This window comes from Sceloporus occidentalis, unplaced genomic scaffold (assembly GCF_023333645.1).
Source record: "Sceloporus occidentalis isolate IW3139 unplaced genomic scaffold, rSceOcc1.0.p SCAF_1, whole genome shotgun sequence".
NCBI classification, from domain to species: domain Eukaryota; kingdom Metazoa; phylum Chordata; class Lepidosauria; order Squamata; family Phrynosomatidae; genus Sceloporus; species Sceloporus occidentalis.
Window position 1 is genome coordinate 103,156,949 of NW_028316981.1, and position 23,935 is coordinate 103,180,883.

The 23,935-nt window shown below is 40.4% G+C and overlaps 1 protein-coding gene and 1 non-coding gene across 2 annotated transcripts in view; both read left to right on the top strand.

Moving 5' to 3' along the window:
* Positions 1-6,862: 6,862 nt before the first annotated feature.
* Positions 6,863-7,022, top strand: LOC149321908 (U1 spliceosomal RNA). The gene has a single exon (XR_016279617.1). It is a non-coding gene; the product is annotated as a U1 spliceosomal RNA (small nuclear RNA).
* A 1,501-nt stretch (positions 7,023-8,523) lies between these two features.
* Positions 8,524-23,935, top strand: part of KCTD16 (potassium channel tetramerization domain containing 16) — a 258,687-nt gene continuing 243,275 nt past the window's right edge. The window contains exons 1-2 of the mRNA XM_089531208.1: positions 8,524-9,112; positions 9,328-10,483. Of these exons, the coding sequence (XP_089387334.1) occupies positions 9,652-10,483 (832 nt within the window). The 5' untranslated portion in view covers positions 8,524-9,112; positions 9,328-9,651. The remainder of the gene's footprint in view (positions 9,113-9,327; positions 10,484-23,935) is intronic.

Genomic DNA, 23,935 nt, shown 5'->3' on the forward strand with positions numbered 1-23,935 from the left:
GGGTATTTTATGTCACTCAGGCTTGCTTCATTGGTGACAATCATTTAGAAGCTAAAGCCCTGTATTATGTGGTGAAAGGTTTTTATTAGTATCTCCCATCATCTGTATGGACTGCTGCATTGAAGGAGACTTTTACCACTTACAATTCATACAATTATATCAATGGCTACCCTCTTATTTCTGCCAATTACTTCTAGACATTGTTGTCAGACTTCCAAAGATCTGTCAGCACTGGAAGAAATGTAGTTTTCTATGCATCCAAAATAAGGAAGAAATTAATTTAAACATATTTTCAGGGAGCATTGCATTAAGTTATCCATTCCTATGAAGGAACTAGTATCCTATGGCCTGGTTCAGCCTTAAAGGGAAACCATGTAGCAAACATTGGGCTCTTGCATTCACCCCATCACTTTCTTTTACAGTTGTGAAAAGCATTTGCTTTAAACATTTTACAAGTCAAACTCAAGAAACTCTGGTTCCTATTAAAACGATCTCTTCCTGGTGATGCTGTTTCTCTGCGAACAGTAGACTTTAATTAGGATAATAGCATGGGGGAAATATTCCCTTTCCATGCCACCTCCCTGATCTTATTCCAGTCCAGCTGCCGCTCTGATTCTTTTAAAGCTTCTTGAATGTAACAGATAGGGAATGTACTTAACAGTTTCCATTGTTTATCAAGGAATTCTATAGTCTTTGTGACCTCGTATAATGATATTTCATTTAAATTAAATGTAAGCTTCTGTAAACTGCAAGCACCACTCTGCATAAATAACTCCAAACAACCATGTCTTAGCATAAATTAGATTTCATCCTTTTGAACACACATCATATTCAGATGTCTAAAACAGATAATTACATAGTCAACTGTACAGAAAATATAGCTATGCTTACATTTACAAGCATCACACATGAAAGTTTTTGTACAATTATTTTTTTTCTGAAGGAAGACTTTTTGATCTCACTTGTTGATGGTTTTTTAAAAAATAGCAGTGTGTAAAAAACTGTTTTTCTGATATAATCCTATGTAAGTTTATTTAGGGACTTTATCACATGTGGGGAAAATCAGGGGTTTAAACAGTCATTTTCCCAGGAAGGTTGTTCCCAGGGAGGTTCACGGTAATCCCATGAATGATTTGTTGCTTGTCATTCCCTGGTTATTCCCAGGATAAGTCCTCTCTAATCGCAATATGCATGAAAATCTTCACTGTGATCTCAAGACTTTCCGGGAAAAATGACTGTTTAAACCTCCAATTTTTCCCACATGTGATAAACTTCTAGGACTAAGCCACATTGTATGGGGCTATGTTGTTAAAATTGCCTTCAAGTTGTTTCTGATTTATGACAACCCTAAAGTGAACCTATCATGGGGTTTTCTTGGCAGGTTTCTTCAGAGTGGGTTTATCATTGCCTTCCTCCAAGGCTGAGAGAATGTGATTTGATCAAGGTTTCCAGTGGGTTTCCATGGTCAAGTCAGGATTCAAACCCTGGTCTCCCAGTGTCCTAGTCCAATGCCCAAACCATTACATCATGTTTGCCCTCACACTATGGAACTATGCTTCCCATAAAAAGCACTGCTGACTTTGTAGCAGGAAACAGAAAGCTGACTGCCCATTTCCTTAGACCGAAGCCAGGGTGTGTGGGCTTCTACAAGTTACAGCTAATATAATAATAATAATAATAATAATAATAATAATAATAATAATAATAATAATATATTTATATTTTCCCACCTCTCCCAGATGGATCAAGGCGGGATTACAGTCCGCTAAAACACATACATCAGTAATAAAATACATATAAAATACATCAGTAAAATACAATTATCTTAAAAGCTAATTCATTGTCAAGTGGTAATGCAGTAGATTCATAGAATGGTCTGAAGGTATCTCTTACATAAGGTCAGGCAGGTAAGCTCACCAGAAGAGATCCATCTTAAGTGCCCTCATAAACGCCTCCAAGGAGGTAATAAGGCGGATCTCTTCTGGAAGACCGTTCCACAATTTTGGAGCAGCTGCTATGCAGGCTCTCTGGGAAGTCGATATGAGCCTAGTTGATTGATGCTCTAATACATTTTTCTCAGTTGTTCTGAGAGTGCAGGGCGGATTGTGTAGGGAGAGGTGTTTCCGCAAGTAACTTGGGCCCAAGCCATGTAGGGCTTTAAAGGTAATAACCAACACCTTATATTGTGCCCGAAAGCAATTCAGCAGCCAGTGAAGAGATTTTAGGAAAGGTGTTATATGTTCAGACCTGGACAAACTGGTGAACAATCTGGCTGCTGCATTTTGAACCAGCTGAAGCTTCCAAACTTGGTACATATGTAGCACCATGTAGAGCTTGTTTTTCAAGTAAAAAAAATAGTAGCTACTTTTTGAGGGCTTAGAACTATTACAGAAACTTCTTAATTTCAGAAGTACTATAAATACTCATGTATAAGTCTAGAAATTTTAGTCAAAAAATTGACCCAAAAAACCTGGATCAACTTATCTCATGGGTCAAGTAATGTGTTTTACCTCTTATTTTTTTAAAAAAATGGAACCGTCCCCTGGTGAAAGGTGAGAGCTTAATCCCTTCTTGGAGCACCTAAAAGAAGCACCAATTCACTCTACTATCTCATCCATCCAGTGTGAGCACAGTTATGCTTGCTGGAATTTTGTATGTTCTTTGGCATAATTTCCCTTTGCTTCATCCTTTACATCTTTGGTTACATGCTGCAAAATTTTACCCTTGACTTATCCATGGGTCTTATCAAAATCCATAATTTTGGCCCCAAAACTACCCTCCACTTATACATGAGGTCAACTTATAGTCAAGTATATACGGTAATTTTACAAATACCTGGGACATTTTTATAGAGTTCTGACTGATCAGTGCCTAGCAATATTTACCAGTTGTCTTGAAGATCTTGAGATATGGATCATCACTTTGTCATTCTTACCTTTGACCACAACCAGAAACAAGGATCCTAAAAAGTTTATTTACAGCACAGTGGGATTTCTGAGATGGTAAAATGTCATGAAGATTTAGGGCCTTTTCAAACATGACTTAACAACAATAAAAGCATATATCCCAGCAAAGAACAAAGTGTGTGTCGACATACGGTATGGTTAAATAAATATATGATTATTGAATTAATTTATGTCCTACTTTTCTTTCATATCAGCATCCAAGGTGGCTTAAGGTAATTTTTTTAAAAAAATACAGCTATAAAGGGAGATCCAGTATAATAGAGTGGTTTGGGTGTTGGACTAGGACCCTGGAGACCAGGGTTTGAATCCCTGCTGAAACATGCAAATCCACTAGGTGATCTCAGGCAAAGCACACTCTCAAAGCCTCAGGAAGACAAAGGCAAACATTCTCCGAACAAATGTTGCCAAGAAGCCCCTCTGATAGGGTCACTATAATTCAGAAAAAACTTCAAGGTACACAACAAGAACATACAGCTATGAAACAAGTATTATAGAAATTCAAAAACAAATAATTTAATTAAAAGTGCAGACTTAAACACTTTAAAAAACCTTCTAGGAAGTTCTCGCCTGCCAAAAGAATTGAAATCACTGTAAAGCAGTGCTCCAAGTCACATCCCAGATGGGCTGCCAAGAAGGATGCCATGAACTGTGGTATTGAAAGCTGCTGAGACATACAGGGCTCATTCTCACTGGGGGTATAACCCACTTTCTGATCCGGTTTTGCTCTGCTATATGAAGCGAATCCAAAAGATCCCTCATTCTCACTACGAAAAGGGACCTTTTGTGGCATTGCTTTTGTTTAGCACATTTGTTATCCCCATTAGTTGGAGCCAGGGAAGGTGGAGCAGCCCTTCAGCCGATCAGGCACTGCCTCCCTGGAACTACTTCATAGAATCATAGAATCATAGAGTTGGAAGAGACCGCAAGGGTCATCCAGTCCAACCCCCTGCCATGCAGGAATCCAAATCAAATCATCTTCGACAGATGGCCGAAGCCCTGACCAGACCCTTTACCTCTGGCGACCACAGCCCTGCGAGCTGCCAAGGGGAGGAGCAGGCACCGGCGGGGCTTGACAAGTGGGTTGGCAGGGCTGGGGCTCCTCCTGAGATCCCTGCCGGGCACCGTGGGGCATAGAGGAAGAGAGGAAAGCCCCCGAGAAAGCCCTCTCCCCTGTTTCTTTCCCCCTCCCAAGACCCCCACCAGGAACCATGCGGTGTGGAGGAAGGGAGTAAGACCCCTGAGGAAGCCCTCTCCCCCATGTCTCCACCCCCCTCAGGGGCCCTCATTGTCTGGACCACTTTCAGCTCTCTCTCTGGCTCAGAGGAGGAGGAAGGAGTGTGGAGGCGGGGGAAGAGAGCAAGGTAAGAGTGAAGAGGAGGAGGATGGAAACAAGTTCGGGGGACCCAGGAGGAGGAGGAGGAGGAGGTGGACAGATGACAGATATATTTTTTTTAAAATAAACTATCACAAAATCAATGGCCTGTTACAGACAGCCAAAATAAAGCTGCTTCGAGTCACAGTGGAGGTATGGTGATTCAATGATGCATGCGTCCTAAGAGTCCAGAAGTCACACCAAAGCCACGCTCCAGCCCTAAGGACTGGAGCGTGGCTTTGGTGTGGCTCCTGGACTCTTAGGACGCATGCATCATTGAAACACCATACTTCCACTGTGACTTGAAGCAGCTTTATTTTGGCTGTCTGTAACAGGCCAACATATTGCTAAAGCAACTTTTGGGAAGGCAAGTAGTTGCTTTACAAATCTATTGATTTTGCAATAAAGTTTATTTAAAAAAAAACCCTAAAAAGGCAGCACTGGGGTGTCTCTGGGGATGGATGGTAATCACCCCTCTGCTATTTGTCCCTCCCCTCAGAAAGAATCGATTCTGATCTGGCATTCCCACTTATTGGACACATGTTAGCATCAGTTCTCTGAAAAGAACTACAAAAAAACTACTATCAGGATAACCTGGGTTTTTAATGTTTGCCCCGCTGTATTCCAACTGAAATTGATCCAATGAGAATCAGAAGCAATTTCAAGTGGGAATGAGGGTGATATACCCCACATCACAATTTGGTGCAAATTGTAGTGGGAACGACCTCCCAGTAGAGTAATCAGAGACTCACTCCCCTGTCCACTTCCCCATATTATATATATATATATTGGTCACTCCAAGGTGACCAAAGCTGTTTCTATCCCATAATCAGAACTGAAGCCAGATTGAAAAAGATCTAGACATTCCATTTCATCCAGCAACACCTGGATTTGGGATACCACCAAGCAGTTCAGTACCTTGTCCCCCAAAAATGGATGTTGGAGACTGACCAACAGTTATCTAATGCAGCCAGGTTCAAGAAGGGTGTTGCCCCTTTCTATGATGTTAATATCAGTCATATATCCATCAACCTAGCCCAACAACTTACATCTCCTTTCAGGAAGGGAACTGGTGATAGTTTGCATGTTTAGATAGAAACAGGCTCAGTAGCTAAGGCCTGTATGTTATGTATGTAATATATGTACAGTGCGCCCGCGCCATACGCGGGTGCGCCATACGCGGACTTGAGCGTATGCGCATAAGCCGCAGTGTGCGCGCGGGGCGGAAGGGGCGGCGCGTCCCATTCAATTGAATGGGTGCGCACGCCTGTTGTGCCCCACGCGCCCCTGCGCCGCTGCGCTGCCGCGCATGAGCCCCATTGTTTCCAATGGGGCTCGAGCATAGGCGGAATTCGCCTTACGCGGAGGGATCCGGAACGGATCCCCCGCGTAAGGCGAGGACGCGCTGTATGTTAATATTTATGAACATATTTTTCTCAATATGTGGAAATCATATCCCAGAATTTGCCTCTTTTAAGGCATACCTTGCTTTTTACATGTTCTGAGGGCCTGCCATAATTTTATCAAGCCATTAGGTGGTGCCCTAAACATGTAAAATAAAACCAGCTGCTGTCTTAATTTTTTGCAGTGGGAGGGAGGTAAAACCAAGCAAGTTACATGCAATTAAGAGTTTATTAATATGTTGACTTGGCAGACTTAACATAATATTCTTAGCCATATGATAATTAAATTCATTAGGCCAGGTTTCAAGAGACCTTTGTCTTTGAAGCCTCTGTCAAGATTGTAAAAGGTTGAAGCGTGGATTGAAATTCTTGCATGTCTCATCAGGCTGAAGAGAATCCAAGCAGCTTGGAGTGGGATAACTCTTTGTTGAATATTTTCTGGGGCAAAATGTCTTGCAAACATTTTGAGCTAGAATGTTATTTGACTGATTTTGTTGTTGTTACTCAAAACCAAGAGAATTGTGTTGGCCCATAGGAACAAAGCAAAACAAAAAAATCTACAAATGGGAAATACCTTTATTTGGACTAGCTGAAGTTCCCAAGAATGTGTAAGCTTTTAACTTCTCCAGACTCTTCATCAGTTTAGACTCTACAGTAAAGTAAGGGCCTGTGCAAGAAAAATAGAGAAGACCAAAAATTTGGTCAGAGGCTACGGTTATGTGATCTTCATTTAAACTCAGTCCCAAAATGGAGATTGCAGAATCACTGGAAGATGCACATGTATGAGCTTACATCTTGCATACTGGGATGCAGAAGAAATGATGGTTTCACATCTCTGAAGATTCATGGTAGGTGAATTTTTAAGAGATCTGCATTTTATTTTAAGTGAAACACAGGTTCACACATTGCCTCTCCATGACATACTGAGTATATTTTAGGATGTTTTAAAGCACATATGGGTATAAATAGAGGCTTTTAAAAAGCTGAATTGTCATTTAGGAGGTTTGTGTGGAGATTTGCTGTTGGGGAGGGAAGGCTAATTTTTTTCTTTCTGCATTTTTAAAAATTACAATGCCCACTGCTGAACAGTTAACATACCCTCCGATATTCATAGATGAATGATACTTACCTGGCAGGGAAGATACCACGATCACAAAGGTGGTTTTCCCAGGGTGAGGCTCATCCATTGCACTCTGGGTGTGCTGACCCTTGCGATTTCCCCAAATGCAGGAAACTCGACTGCATAATTTGTGGTAGTGGGGGGCTGCATTCACGCTTTTAGTTTTAAAAAAAAGAATTAAAAAAAGATGAATGTATGTTCAAACAATAGCAGTGTGGTCAAGATGGCAAAAATTAATGAAGAAGAACACAAAACTAGGACAGACTGCAGCAGTTTGCTTTTGCCAGAGCCTTCTGGGAAGGGCATAATCTTCCACCTCTTCTTCCCCCACTGAGTTAACTGAGTGAACATTACTTTTGCACTTTCAACTCAGTTTGCAGCAACTGAAGTAAGCCAAGGACCAAGGGGGAAAGTGGGAGAAGGAGGAGACAGAAATGAGGACATTTTAAAAGTAGCTGAAAATGTGAGATGACAAGAGGATTATGCAGAAATGTTCCCCACCAAAATAGGATGGCTGGAAGGTGTGTAGTTAAGTTTATATTTAATTAGCTTGTTAAAGTTGCTTTTCAACAAAATTTTTAAAAATTGTTCATATAACTTGTCTAGAAAATGATGAAACCTTTAAGCAAGTCTTAGCCCATCGCAGTTACTCTAGGGATGGAGCTAGAGTGATGCTGTGAAAATGAGAATGTGTTGTTATGTAAATTAAGTAGCAGCTTACCATAATCCTTTCAACTTCATCAGCACTAATAAGAATCATTGACGTCATATTTAACAAATGCACAGTATGAAATTTTGGATACTTTTTTGTTGACTACAGATATTACTGGATTGTGTCCCTTTGTGAAGTTAGTACAACTGCTATTGTTTTCAAAGGGGAAGTTGAAGATGTTAAAAGTATAATCTTGTACACTTTTCCTGGGAATAAGCCCCACAGAACTCTATAGGATTTAGGAATAGAGCTGTGCAAATATGTCAAAGCATGATATTTTTATTTCACAGAAGTCTGGCTCCTGTTCAAACTTCTGAAGAGGAACTACCTCCCACTTTCCCCATCGGGATGCCTGACAGATCATGATGAGTTAATTCAGTGTGAAAAGGCCGTGATTTTACTATACATGCTTTGGGGAGGGGAGGGGAGGGGGGTGAATCAAACCTTAACTGACATATAGTTCAGTTAGTTCTGTGTGTGTTTGGGGGACATATTGAACTGTATTATTTCATTTGCACACTACTCAAGGGAGATCCAGTTTGTCAAGGCAGTAAAATGTGCAACAGGACTGAGAGAGAATCCTGCATTTTGGACACAAGAAAGAACTTAGATCCATGCTCAAATACAGAGTTCTGCAAGGAACAAAATGTGGAAGAGCAGCCGGTCTTTCCATCCAGAGGATTAAGCGGCATAAGCTTTTCTGGAACATCACTCTTGGCTTGGGAGAGAGCTGCTTGTGGCAGCCTCATGCCGTGCTTCTCCTTCTACAACTCGTGAAAAAATGAAGGGAGGGGAGAGAATGAACTAGCAATGAGTCCCACCCCCTCCAGGTTGCTTAGCTTTCTCAAAGCTATATTCCTTTAAGATGATGTAATAGTCATTTCCCTGGATGGTTTCTTCCCTGCACTGCTGAAACAACAGCATCTGAAACTGCACTGGGAACTGTGGAACCACCCAGCTTAGCAGCAGCCACAGAGCAGTAGCTTGGGTAGGGAAAGCAAGAGCAAGGCAGCTTGCCTGGCTGGGCATCCTTTCAAACTGCTGCAGGCTGCTGCTCTCTCAGCCTGGCTGGGAACATGGGAGGCTCTCAGTCCTTACTGATGGAGAAGGTGCTTCCACTGTGGGATGCTACTGAAATATGTCAGGGCTGGGCTCAGAATCTGGGCTTTCTGCAAGTCATCTAAAGTGAGGTTCTCTTGCTGACATTTGCTCTTCTATTAAAGGATCCTGACTTGGTGGGATTTATGCTCTGCTCTGTTTGTTGTTGTGATTGTTTTGCCTTTTTCTGCCTCAGCTCTTTGCTACACAGCTTCATTTCTCTCCTTCGGTGCCCATTCTGGTTAACTTTCCTCTGTGTGGGTTTAAGTTTTGCCTGGATATTGCCAGATGGTCTCAGCTTCTTTTCTCCGTCTCTTGCCTACTCTGGATATGCTTTTTCCCCTCCCATTTTCAGATTCAATCCCCTTCAGTGCTGATTTGGGGGCTGCTTAGAAAATGTTGCTTTTCTTCACAGGAGCTGCTTGCATCCATGTAACCAAGGTAAGCCTTGATGCTTCTGTGCCCTTCTTTCACATATTTTAAACTAGATGTATGTAGTAACAAGAAAAGAAATATAAACAAAATGTATGGAGGAAGATAAGTATTCCCTTAAATTATCAGAATGTGTCCAACACCCAACTGTGTTTTTTTAAAAAAACTCTTTTTTAATATAATGCACAGGGGGAATAATTATTTCTTATTTTCTTTTTCAACAGGCTTGTAAATGATGAGAATCATGGATTGATCGTACTGTTTTAGACTTCGATGAAAGATCTCATCCTCTGATTACATTTGGTGAAGTGATCCCACTTTATCTATCATTTAAAACACTTTATCAGTTGTCGTGGTCATCATATCTGGACATTTGAAAAATAAACCCTGCAACTTCCTTTTCATTTTCCATTTCATCCCTTCCCCAGCAGACCTCAGTCTTCTTAAATGTTAGAAGACTTGGGAGAATAGATTGAGGAGCCTTACTTAAATCTTGGATGTGAGTGAGAGTTCTGCCATATCTCGTGGTTGGTTGGTTTAAAAGTACAATGGCCTTGAGTGGAAACTGCAGGACTTACCTCCCTCCTCGAGAGCAAACGACTGCTGCACAATCCTTCCCGGAGGTGATAGAACTGAATGTGGGTGGCCAAGTTTACTTCACTCGCCACTCCACTTTAACAGGCATCCCCCACACCCTGCTTTGGAAAATGTTCACCTCAAAAAGAGAGACAGTCAATGACCTAGCCAAGGATTCCAAGGGAAGGATTTTCATTGACAGAGATGGCTTCTTGTTCCGCTACATCCTGGACTATCTCAGGGATAAGCAGGTGGTCCTGCCTGATCACTTTCCAGAACGAGGACGGCTCAAGAGAGAAGCTGAGTACTTTCAGCTACCGGACTTGGTCAAACTCCTGACTCCTGATGAGATCAAGCAAAGTCCCGATGACTATTGTCATAGTGATTATGAGGAGGTTTCCCAAAGCAGTGACACTAGGATATGCGCCCCATCATCACTTGTTCCCTCAGATCGAAAATGGGGCTTCATTACCATTGGCTACAGGGGGTCCTGTAGCATGGGCAGGGAGACCCAAGCAGATGCCAAGTTCAGGAGAGTCCCAAGGATTTTGGTTTGTGGCAGGATTGCTCTGGTCAAAGAAGTTTTTGGAGAAAGTCTGAATGAGAGCAGGGACCCAGACCGAGCTCCTGATAGATACACCTCCAGGTTCTACTTGAAGTTCAGGCACCTGGAGAGGGCATTTGATATGTTGTCGGAATGCGGATTCCACATGGTTGCCTGCAATTCCTCAGTGACTGCTTCTTTTGTCAATCAGTACACTGATGACAAAGTTTGGTCCAGCTACACGGAGTACGTCTTTTATCGTAAGTACAAGGGGCTTCCCATGTGTCGAGGGTGTGGGGTTCAGTGACCTCAGTATTACCTTGGAGAAGTTCCATGGTGGAAGAACAGGGTACAAAGGGGCTTATATAGAACATCTGTCTTTTTAACACACATGGAGGGTGCATTCCATGGTGTGATCTTGGCTAGGTGGCAGCACAGTCTGCCGGAATGTTTCTCTCTCCTTTATTCCATCCTGACATACATATACAGAGAGGCTGTTCTGCCACCTTTTGCTAACTACCCGCTTGATGATCTTATGTGTCTTTTGATTACTCATTGAGTGTAACGTAAGCTCTGAAAAAACACTGCTGACTTAATTACAGAAAACCTTCAGATGTGATTCAATTTGCAAAGGTAATAGATGTTTGGTAATAATCATGTGCCATCAGCCAAGCCATCTGTCAACAAAGCTGACATGCTCACATGCACAGAAGGAAAGTGAAATCTTCTCACTAGAGCTCCTCTCCAGCAGGATTCTTTTATGTAAACAGGACAGGAAGATGGGGTCTTAAAACAGATAGTGAATGTCTAAGAATCAAGCTTTTGTATCTAGCTATGATTACTCTGATATAAATGTTCCTTCAAATTGCATACTGGCTGGAAGTTCATCAGAGTTTTGGCATCAAATGTTAAATTTTGGTGTGTGTGTGTGTGTGTGTGATTTTCATCAGGTCACACCAGGATAAGTTTTTGGTCTTATACTATGAGCATACTACCTGATCTTCATTGCAAAGGGCTGCTGTATTTTCTCCTAGATTAATTTTGGAGGGGGACTAAGTTGTCCCATATCACAACCGGAATTCTTTAAAAATGTTCTATGAAAACAAATGTGAAATAGAAACACCTTAAAGAATTGCCTTCTGCTTTTAAGTGGAAGGCTTATAGTTTTTAAAAGCAGCACAGAAACTCAAAGATGTTTTTAATAAAAAAAGATGTTGACTGTAGTAGTAAATATGAAGACTCATTTTAAGCAATAGGTTGAACATTCAGTTTTTTAAAGTGCATATTTTAGCAGTGTATACGTATACGTGCTTTTAATGTGAATGAATTGATGAATATGCTTCTATGTTAGTTGTCAATTCTTGCCAAAATAATCCAAAGTGACCTGTCTTTTGTAAAAAAAGGTAAAGGGAGAAATAATGTAGTACAAACTAGGTGTGTTGTTATTTATTAATTATTTGTTTGCTTTGGAGAAATACAGATGCAGAAAGTTGGGATTTGAGGGTTGTTTACCCAGAATATTCAGAATGAAACCATAAATGGATGAAAAAAGAATGTATTGCTGATATTTTGCTGTTCATGTCATCTCTGCTTTACTAATGGACTACCTTTTTTCATCTTTATGTTTGCTGTTGGTGGGGATTTATTTATTTATTTAATGAGCAGAAAGAGGAAAACGTTAAGGTATGGTCTAAACTACCTGTTCTCTTTTTAAAAAGTGATTCTGTTCATTTCTTTTTCACAAGGCAGGGTGTTTAAATTATTCCCAAGAAATCCAAGTTAGTAATGTACAACTATACTGGTGGTATGCTACAAGGTTCCATTGTAGTTATAAATTGTTATAAATATGGTTGTTTCCCTCTATCTCCAAAATATCTAGATTTTGGAGAAAAAAACAGTATTTTGCCGTTTAGATGTGAACATTGTTAAAAACAGCTAAAGATTTTTTTTTTAATTAATGCTAATGTGATTGATGGGAACAGTTAGGACAATGTCCAACCTAAGAGAAAGGTGTTCTTCACTGATGAGAGCTTGCTGTTCGTAAGAAAGACAATGGGATCTTCAGTTGTAACATAAGAATTGGGTGATGCAGTCTTCTAACATACCTTGTATTAGCCATTGATGAAGGAGATATAAAGTCGGCCCTTCTTATACACGGATTTCTTATACACGGATTCAAGCATCCATGGTTTGAAAATGTAAAAAAAACGTATAAATGTCAAATATCAAACCTTGATTTTGCATTTTTTTAAATAAAGGACATCATTTTGCTATGTCATTAGATTTAATGGGACTTGAGCCTCCATGGATTTTGTTATCCATGGGGGATCTTGGAACCACACCCCAGTGTATAACACTGTACTAGCATTATGTCTTACAGTGTTGTGTGACATGGCCAATTTGTAAATCAAGCATTTATTCCTTTGAGTACTATGAACATATTAGTGATGGTACTATTCCAATACTTCTGTGTTAGGGTTGGGCTAAAAAATATTCAACCCAGAGTCCATACATCTAAATGTATTTTGGAACGTCAGACTTCATACACATGTAAAAATCATTCCTTTACTAGCCTGCATGTCTTGGAATACCCTATGCATATTTTTCCAATTATGTATATATATATTATGTTAAACTATATAATCACAGTGCATGTTATTTTTACCTAACAGCATACCACCTGTCTTGGTTTAGTTGCCAATTATTTTATTAGTATTTATTGGGATTTGGCAGAAGTATAATGTCCAGGTAAGGAAAGTAATAGTACCACTCTGGTCTGGTTTGGTCAGAACTCACTTGGAATATTGTGTCCAGTTTTAGTCACTACAGGTTAAGAAGGACATAGAAAAGCTGGAGTGTGTTCATAGTATGATAACCAAGATGGTGAAAAGTCTGGAAAACAAGTCATATGAGGAAGGGTTGAGGGAGTTTAACATGGAGAAAAAGGATTGCAAATTCATATAGGTAGTGTGGGTGTGACTTATGGTGAGCCTATCACAGGATTTTCTTGGCAGGTTTCTTCAGAGAAGATTTGCCATTGCTATCCTCTGAGGCTGAGAGAGAATGTGACTTGCCCAGGGTTACCCAGTGGGTTTTCATGGCCAAAAGTATCCAGAGTCATAGTCCGCTCAAACCACTACACCACACTGGCTCTCTAATAATATGGAAGTCTCTTTAAATATCCAAAGGGCTAAAATGTATAAGATGGAATAAGGTTGTTTTCTCTTACTTCAAAGATTAGGACCCAAATCAACGGTTTAAAATAACAAGAAAGGAGATTCCTTCCAAATTATAAAGATCTTCCTGATGGTAAATGCTGTTCAACAGTGGCATGGCCTACCTCTGAAAATGGTGGATTCTCTTGTATTGGCAGCATTAAACAGAATTTGGGTTGCTATCTATCAGGATGCTGATGGGTGGATTCCTGTACTGGGTTGGATCGGATAATGCATCTAAATGTACAAATGGGACTGTTCCAGGTTTAAGGAAAATGTACAGTTTGTTAGGAAAGCCCCCAAATTGGCAGGCCATGTATTCAGCTTAGCAGAGAGATATTCAGTGATCTACTATAATTCAGAGAGGACACTTCTCTGTTTAACAGGCTGTTCAAATATGTCCAAGTATGATTTAAAGATATTTAAAAAAAAAACTACAAGAAAAGAGGAGCAGCAGCCTGGAATCTTAACTGGTAGATTGAATGGCCATAGAGCTCATCTAGTTTTTAAAAACTAAGGTCCCATCTATATAGCTAGTGGGCAGCTCTGGGAAGCTAGCAAGCTGCACTTGTCCCCCAGGAAAACTTGGAGGGCTGCATTCCCCTCACCACCTGCAACCCCCAACAGAAGCATCTTTATTGCTTGCAAATGTTACCAAATGCTCTCTAAGGATCGTGAGGGGTATTTTCCTTATGTTTGCCTCTCAGGACATTTTTGGCCCAGGAGACATTGTCTTTAGCAACAGGAAGCCACTTCTGTTCAGTTCCTGTTTTGAGAAAAAAAGGAATCACTTGGGTCTAAAACAGGACAAAAACGTGGCAAAATGTCCCCCAATCCAATCTTTCTTATACCTCTAGGAAATGTTTGATTAATATTCTCACCCCCTACAAAAGTAATATGCCATTTCCAAGTGAATTCAAGTGATGAAGGGAAGCACAATGCATGTGAGCAGAGGCGACAGGTTAGCTGAGGGTCCTCAAGGGTTTAAATGCCTAACAAACTCTCATGATCATGAATTTATAAGTGAAATAATATGCAATGATTATGTCAGATGCTGCAATATAACGATTTTAAAAGAAAGACTCTGACAATCTACTCTTTGTCACACCCCCTGAAATTCCATCTTGTACCTCCTGGGGGTGTGGGCACCCAAAGTGGGGACCCCTGCCTTAGAGGATATTTAAAGGGCCCAGGAGCTACAAAATGACCCTGGGAGATTGTATGCAGGCTTCAGGACACATTTTGTCTCTATCTCTGTCTGTCTGTCTGTCTGTCTGTCTGTCTTCTATAGAAACATGTTTTAGAACCTCAAACCTCTTATATATAAGTCAAGTAGGGTGAGATGCATTGTGTTTCTTAATTACTGCTAAGTATTCTGTACGTACTTATTAGCACATTCTCTAGCTGCTTCTGGCCTCCTTTTAACCCATGTATTTCCTCTCCATTTGGCCACTCTACTTCCAAAATACTTTAATGGAACCTTCAACCTCCAGGCCTCCAAACAAATGGCTTGTTACTCCACTATTCATTCTTTGTTCCATTATCTTGTTTGATAAGTTTTGGAAGACACTCATAAGAATATAGGCACCTCTACATGCTACAACTCTACTTCTATCTGACCCATGTCTGAAATCTTCTGTGATATGCCTCTTTAGAATATTGCTAAAATTAGCCATGATGTTGTTTTGCTCTTCTCCCATTTAAAACATGCTTCTTTATAATAACAGGGGAAAAAAAATCTATCAATTACCTGCCACCTATTCAGTTAACCTGTCCCATTGGAGATTATCACACTGGGGTTATCCTGTCCTTATCCTGTTCCTGTCCCATCCTTCCTGCGCAATCGTGGGAAATACCTTCATACAACATCGTGCCGATCCCGTCATTAACCCATTCAAAAAGCACGATTGATCACGATTGTGCAAAAGACTTTCAGATAATGTCATGTAGATCCTGTCATTAACCCATCATTAAAGCAACATTGGCCAGCATTTTGCATGAACGGAACTTCACGTTATTGCAATTCTGCTTTAATGGCAGGATTAGCACTATGATTTGAAAGCCTTTCATGCTCTCACAATCACGGACGGGTTAATGACGGGATAAGGACGGGGGAGCGATCCCATCTCTATCCTATCTCTGTGTGATAATCTCCATTGAACTGAACATCTCATTTTTATAACTCCTACACACTCATGCCAAGATGTTCAGATGCTTGTTTATGAAGACTGAATAAGAAGAATACTAAAGCAAAAATGGGAATAATGTGGCCCTCCAAATTTTGTAGTAAAGAGAAGAGATTGCTGGAAATGCCAAAAGGGGAGAAAATGGGAGGTGGGGAAACTCTGAGGAAAACCTTTTTCTTAGTTATCCTCGAGGCTAGCACTGTGAGAGCAGTGGTATAGGGAGACAGATGCTAGCCTCAAGACTAGGCTCATCACTGAGCTTGAGATTTTCAGGAAGATCTGTGAATCAATTGTCTCTAAATTGGGATCCTGGAGAAAGCTCTTTTTAAGCTATACAGTGCTCCTTCCACATTCGTGGCCTTGAGGTTTGCAGTTTCAATTATTTGTGAGGTCAAGGCTACTAATGTGGGCATTCCTTGTCCTCCTCCCTCCTGGGCTTTTCCTCTTAGGAGAAAAAGCCCAGAAGCCAACTCATGTCCCTTTCCTGTTCCCCTCTCCCTCCCACCCTGGAAATGGTTGCCACAGGGAGGGAGGAGAGGGTTATTCATGGTTTTTTCACATTCATAGGGATCTTGATCCTCTAACCCCCACAAATGTGGAAGGATGACTGTATTCCTTAGGGTAACCAGCCTCCTTCAGTCTATGGTGTTTCCCTGGTGCCTGCTCACCTGCATGGGTCATAACACAAAGGGACATTGACTGAGAGATTCCTGGCCTCCATGGGAGCTCTCTACACCTTTAAGCAGTGTATTCAAATGCTATTTGGGGCCTGAAACAAGGCCAGAACCCCTGAAATATCTTCTGGCAAATTATTACCAAGGCCTCTATGGATGTGATTTGTTGTTTTTTAATTTAAAATTGGCATGGGGGTTGGAGGTAGTCTGGAGGTGCAATGTAGGATGTCTGTGTGGTGAGGGTTGCATGCAGCTTCTGGACCACACTGCCTTAAAGCCTTTTCATTCTTGAAGAAGTTGGCAGATTCTTGGTTTCTAGTCATAGTTTTCACCCAAAAGGGAATCAAAAGCTCCAGTTGAACTCCAGTCACTAACCTTATTATGCTTTTTTTATTCATGTATGAAGCAGTTGTGTGTAGGGAAATGTACTGATATCCCAGGGCCTGGGCTGTTGTGTACCTATACCTGAGTATCTGTTCCCTGAAAAGAGCGGGTTCAAGGCTCTGGGCTGGGGTTCACCTAGCTGTGTCATGTGTTCCTTCTTCTTCAGGAAAGTGCCTTCCATACTTACATAGGGCTCTTGTTGGGGCAACTTGTCTACTTGAACTTATTCAGCATTCTCCAACTCCATCCTGAATCTACCAGACTGCCATCCTCCTTAAACTGTGATCAGGAATGGACAGTGGGTGAGGTCCAGGGAGCAAGTCTAGAAGTGGCTGGCTGTGGCTATGCAATCTACAATGTCAATTATACTTATGATGAAGTAAAGATGTTCTGAGACAGAGTTAAGTCAGCAGAGGGAAAAGAATGCTGACTGTCCTTGGACTGAAACTGCACGTTTTTGTAAAGGTCTCACAAAATTGTCACATTATCTACCTTGGATTATCAGTGTCCAAGAGTAATTCTGAAGGTTTGAGGTTTTGCTAATCATCCTACAGTTTCTTCCTGTAACCACCAGTGTGCAAATCCTAAATTCAAATTGAATACAAGATGGTAGAATTCAGAGACGTACCCATGTTAGTCTAGAATATCAGAATGCAAAAGGATCTTGTAGCATAAGCTTCCGTATACTTGGTCTACTTTCCCAGATATGTTTGAGGAAATAAATCAAGTTTACAAAAGCAAATGCTACATCTTTCCCACAGTCTACAAGATTTTTTTGCATATAGATAAGATGGATTGTTGATTAAAGTCCATTAAATGAGATTTAAGTTTTTTGACAAAGGACAAAGGCCATCTTTGGGGGTATTTTAACAGGCCATCTCCTGGGAGTACTTTACTTGTATATTCCTGCATGATAAGGGGTTGGATTAGATGACACTTGTGGTTCCTTCCAACTGTGATTTAGTGGTTATCTAAAATGAGTGAAATGCTCATAAATGTCTGAGTAATGCCTGGTATGGATTTCTGTCATTTCAAAAAGTGTACCTTTAAAAAAATTATTATTATGGACTTTTTCTCTACCCCTTCAATGCATTCCTCGGTTAAAAACAACTTAATCAAAACTCCAAATGCAAATTTACTTTACGAAACAGCAGGTGAACTGAGCATATGCTCTAGTTATTAAAAATATTTGCCACTTTCCTAGGATACAGTATAGGAATACAGCATTATATGTGCATAATAATTCTCCTGTTGGATGTTCTAATGTAAGAATATTGACAATCCATATTGATAGTGTAAAGAGTGGTCAGAGCCCCTTGACATCAAAATTCCAAACTTCCTTTAAAAATAACAACTCTGAGGAGCTATAAAACTGACAGCTGGTTTTCCAGTGGGACATTCCAGCTTCTTTGCAGCTGCATAGCCATAATTATTTAATTAGAGCTGCCAACTGTGCCTATATAAGCATTAATTCATCAAGCTGTTGTGCTTGGGTTAATGGGCCGAAACAGTGGGAGGTCTTCTAATACAACTAGTTAGCTACATGCAGAGATGTTCTTTGCTGATCAGCTTATGTATCTCCTGTCCAAGTGCAAGGGGAATATGGAAGTCTTACTGAAAGGTTTTTTTAAAGGTGGTGAGGCAAACTGCTGTAATGAATGTTTCAAATCCTAAATTTATTAAACCATCAGTGAGATTATTCTTATTTTTAAGCCAAAAATCTTGTTTGAGTCTATTTAAAAGTTTCCAGATAGATTAAAAGAAAGGAAAAATGAGGAAAGATGGATGTTCCCTTGACAAACTGAACATGATAGTGTCAGAGCATCCAACAACTCAAAGGAGCGGTATAGATAGCATATACAGCCTCCCTTTTATGGACAATATATGTAGGCAGTTTCTAATGGGAGATTTATATTCACTTGCAGTTGCAGGAGGCACTGAAGGCAACCAGCACAGCAAAATTATTTCTGTTTGCTGGGTGTGTAGGGATTGGAGCTGCAGAGGAAAAACAGGACCAGATGACAATGCAACGTGTGTGTTCCATGCAGCTGGGCTGTGCTCCAGCTTAAACTAGGCCAGCACAAGAGGGAATTGAGAGGTAGGCTGTGTCTGTGTGTATGCTGGGTCCATTATTTAACAGATCCAGGGATTACAGGCTCTTTGTGAGGTGCTCTGCTGGAAGAAAAGACTGTGCAGAAGGGATGAGTTGCCATTCAAAATAGATCCTAGGCTCTGGCTCTCTTCTGGGGCTTTGTATCTTTCTTCCCTGTTACCCAAAGTTTAGCTGGAAATATGGATGAGAAGACATGTACCTTAAAGCTACCCTCCTCTCTCTTCTCTTGTCTTTACTTCCACCCTTCTCTACGTATTCAGGGCACAGCTAGTCAGTTGGGCATTTCGAGATGACAAAATAGCTTTTTCTAGGTGCATGGTGGCTCCCAGCCAAGGTAGCCAGTTTGCTTGTGCTCTCATTTAACAAAACTGGATTATTGTGAGGCTGTGGGGTTGAGAGTAGAGACAGCTCCAGATTCAAGAGGCCCCTGGTAAAGTGCCTTCTGATGGATCCCTGATGGATTTCTGCATCAGTGGCACTAGTATCACATACTCTCTAACTGGTCCAGTTTGGCAGGGACAGTCCTGATTAATCCTCAGTCATCTCACTTTGTCAACTGCTGTTAAAATAGCTCAATTTATGTTTCCTCCTCTCACTTTCTCCTCCACTTATTTCAATTGCTTATTTCAATTTTTTCAAGCTGAGTTCTAAGTGCAAAAGTAGTTGGCACTCATTTAACTCTTCAGGAGAGACCTTCGTGGTAGACTCAGGCAAAAGCAAACTGCTATAGGCTAGCCTCTCCTAGCATGTGTGATCTTCTTCACTAACAATGGTTGCCATCTTGACCACATGCTGATGTTGCTTGGCCACATATGTCCCAGTTTTCATCTCTGGAAATATTAGCAGCTATAGTATCAAAATAGTGTTTTCAGCAGCATTGGGTGTAACTATGATTTTTAATTTCTCACAACACCCTGGAATGTTGCTACGCAGAGAGTTATGAGAGGTAAAAATGGGACTTACAGATAGCCTTGAACAGCACAGCACTAGATAAGTATCTGCTGTGTGTGACAAGCATTTCCGCCCCTAATATGTCAGGGATCAGTACCATCTTGTATCCATTGGCTACAGCGGTTTCTTTCTTTCATGGAAATTATCCAGGGAGCAGAAGCCAACTCACAAACCACCATTGGTTATCATAGAATTATAGAATCATAGAATCGTAGAGTTGGAAGAGACCACAAGGGCCATCCAGTCCAACCCCCTGCCATGCAGGAAATCCAAATCAAAGCATCCCCGACAGATGGCCATCCAGCCTCTGTTTAAAGACCTCCAAGGAAGGAGACTCCACTACACTCCGAGGGAGTGCGTTCCACTGTTGAACAGCCCAAGATTCCAACATTTTTCAGATCATTGGGCTAGGCAAAACTGAAGATAGGCCAAGGCCAGATGTCAGTTGTTAAGCCTTCTGAGGTCCCACAAACTGCCCAAGGATTTTTGGCAAAAATGCATATTAATAATGATATTGCAGGCTTCTTCACTGGACTTCGTATTCTTGTAGAGGAGTACCTTTCTTTTTTGTGTTTCTCTCTAACTGTAAAATGTAATAGTATTTATTGTTTTCACACACACCTCTGGCATTCTCTTTTTGCTCATGTTTTCCAGCACGTTTCTTTCACACTTTGTGCCATGGGAATTTTTTCACCCCTCCCTTCTCTACCTCTGTCTGCCTCTCATATCTATCTATCTATCTATCTATCTATCTATCTATCTATCCATCCATCCATCCATCCATCCATCCATCTATCTAATCTATATCTATATCTATATCTAATTAATCTGATTTCCATATTTTCCATATTTACAAAGTGTGTACTACATATCCATGATCGATACATTGTAATATTTACACATTGTTTGAGACATTTCGAACAATCCAACCATCCACATATAGATATTCACGTATAACATTTCCTATCCATATCCAGTGTTATTTCCTTGTTATATTATATATTATTCATCCTTATATCTTCAATAAATGAGTTCAAGAAGCATATGCTTAATTTTTACTTAAGAGCTTAATTCAATAATTCTTGTTTTATATCACATGTTTTAATCCAATATCTTTTAACCAGGTCCCATTCTGTTTCTCTTTTTGCTTTCGATTCATTGTTGATTAATGCTGATAATATATCCATATCTTTAAATTCTATAACTTTCTGTAGCCAATCTTCTACTTTGAGTATGTTATCCAATTTCCAATTTTTTGTGAGTAATATTCTAGCTGCTGTAATTAGATAGAGTATAATTGTCCAATGTCTTTTTTCTAATATTTATCCCATGTAAGCTGTCATATTTAACAAGTACAACTCTGGGGTTATAGGGTATTTTATCCCCAACATTTCTTGTATGTTCTTATGTATGTTATACCAAAATTTCTTGACTCTTTGGCAGGACCATCACATGTGAAAATATTTCATTTACTTGCCTGCAGAACAGATGCCACTCCCCTTACAGGTTGGCCAGGGTGGCCTTACAGTTCTTTTGCCTTTTACCCCCTTGTTTTCTCTTTCTTTGTTTTATTTTCCATTTCTCTTTCGCATCTCCTTTGAAAAAGGAGACAAGAGAGACTTTGTGGTACTGTATTGCTTTGTTTTGTGGCCTCACACCGTGCTGTTATAGGATAATTCTGATGCCCCAAAAGGAGAGGGGGAACCACAGGAAAAAAAGAAGAGAGACAGTGTCAGGTGGTGGGCATGTGCTTCTAGTTTCACATCTCTCTTTCCCTTGGATAATTACTGTATAGTGGCATACTTGAGAGACATAGCCATGTTAGTCTAAAATATCAGTATGCAAAGGGATCTTGTAGCATCTTTGAGACTAGCTGTGCAAAAGATGTTGTAGCATGACCTTTTATAGACTTGGTCTTCACCGTCAGACGCAGATGTATAGGGGCATTAAGGGATACCTCAAAACCAAACAAACAAGAATCCAGGTTCCCTATACAACCCCCCCTCCCCCATGAAACAGCTCAGGTTACTCCCTCCTTCCTAGATAGACTACCAACACTCCTTGCTTTCTTTTTTCAGCAGATTTTGCATTCCTTACACATGAAATATACAAAAACATATTTATAGACATCTAAAGGAAAAGCAGTACCACCCAAATACCCCCCCCCCCCAAAATGCGGTGGGTGGATCTTTATGGCTCAACCAAAGAAAATCACTCTGAAAAAGGGTGGGACTTAGGAGGCAGGAGGTGAGTCAATACACCTCTTGCACCCCACCCACCAACTTCTGGTGGCTCACAGGATTATATTACATATGACAAATCCCTAGTAGTTTTAATTATTGATGGGATATTTCAGAGCTGAAGAGAGGTTTTTGAAGCAGGAGAGAGTGTAGAATTCCAGCACCATGGAGGCAATATTGTGCAAAAATACCCATCAGCTCCCAATAAGCAAATGTATCCATTTCAGAATTAAAGTCCTGTGTGAAAAAGCTTTGAGTGGAACAGACACTTTAATAAATACCCATGAAAGTGCTGCAGATCAGAAATGAAGTGATTCATGTAATCCTACTTTAGACTACTTTGCATTTTCCACTGCTCAAGAAAGCATAAAAAGAAATAGTAGAAACTGATACAAATGAGAGACCCTAAAAATTAGCAGAATTAAGAGGGGACTTGACAAGGTGGCTACTTTCATGGTAGGCAAAGGACGGGTGGGAAATCCTGTAACTTTCTTATCTGTCACTCCTAGGCTCTGGAACGATCTGCTGGATGAGATCCGTCATATTACCACCCTAGGAGCCTTTAAAAAGGTTGATAAGATGGGTCTCTTCTGGCAGGCCTTTCCAAATTAGCATTTTTAGCCTAGCCTTCCCTCACTGACATTATTGCCTCCGTTCCCCCCCCCCCTCAGAAAAAGACATTCCTCTCCCTCTAAATCTACTCCCAATTTTAGCGAATACCTTACAGGATTTTTTTAATTTATTCTACTGTTTAATTCTCTTTTAATCGGTTTGTGATCAAGGGATATGGGATTGTTTATTTTGAATTGTAGTTTTATTTTATGATTTTTTTACAATTGCTGTAATCCGCCTTGATTCCCAATGGGAAAAGACAGAATATAAATAACCCGGCTGCTTGGACAGAGGTTTAGAAAGATATATAGGGTGATACGTTATCAATGGCTGTTGAGAGTCATGATGGCTATATGCTATCTCCAGCACCAGAAACAACATATATATGAAAACTAGCTGCCAGGGACAACAGCATAAGGGGGGCTGTTACTTCCATGCTCTTTTTCTGGTGTTTCCAAAGGAGTCAATTTAGCCACTGTGGGAATCAGGATAATGGCCTTTGAGAGGCCTTTCATTGGATCCATTGTTCTGTTCTTGAGCAGATCCAACAACCATTCACATAATGGTTCAAATATAGCTGCAAATAAATATGTCTGTTATTTGAGACATTTTCCAAAGTCTGAACAAGTATATATAGAATTTTTGATTTGGAAGTATTATGCACATTTCCTTAGGCTTGCCTTGTTTTATAAGCACATACATAACACATCTTGGGAAACTGTAATGTTCAAAGGAAACACTGAGATATCTATAGCAAAATGACTGTAGGCTTAAAATTAATTGACAGGCTTTGTGAGCCTTAAAATCATTGGCTGCATTCACTCATTATTTGAGCCCTGTGGGTTGTGGCCCCATTCCTCACGTTATCTTTCCAACAAAACACTGTTTGGTTTATTCATTCTGCTGTTAGCGCTTGCTATGAATATTAAGAAATTGCTATGGAGTAATCATCAAATTATATGTGGTTAAATGACTGTATGTTGTTGGGTAGGAGCTGGTATTTCAGGAAATGTGTGCAATAATTGGTGTCTACTTAGAATTCAGATTTATGACCTTTAACAACAAATACAAAGGAAATCCGGAGGGTAGTTGGATGGCATACTTTACCTAAGATTAATTTAACCAACCACAACATGTCACCATTTGTATTTGAACAAAGCCTGAAAGAGAATTTAATTAGTAAGTATATTTATACACACGTTCGCACAGTGTAACTGGCATTGTAAGGCAGAAAGCTCATGAGCTGCCTAGCTTGAATGCTTTTCTGAGGTGGATATGGTTTGTTGTAACACCATGGTTGCAGTATCAGCATCATGTCATGTTCTTTGACAGAAATG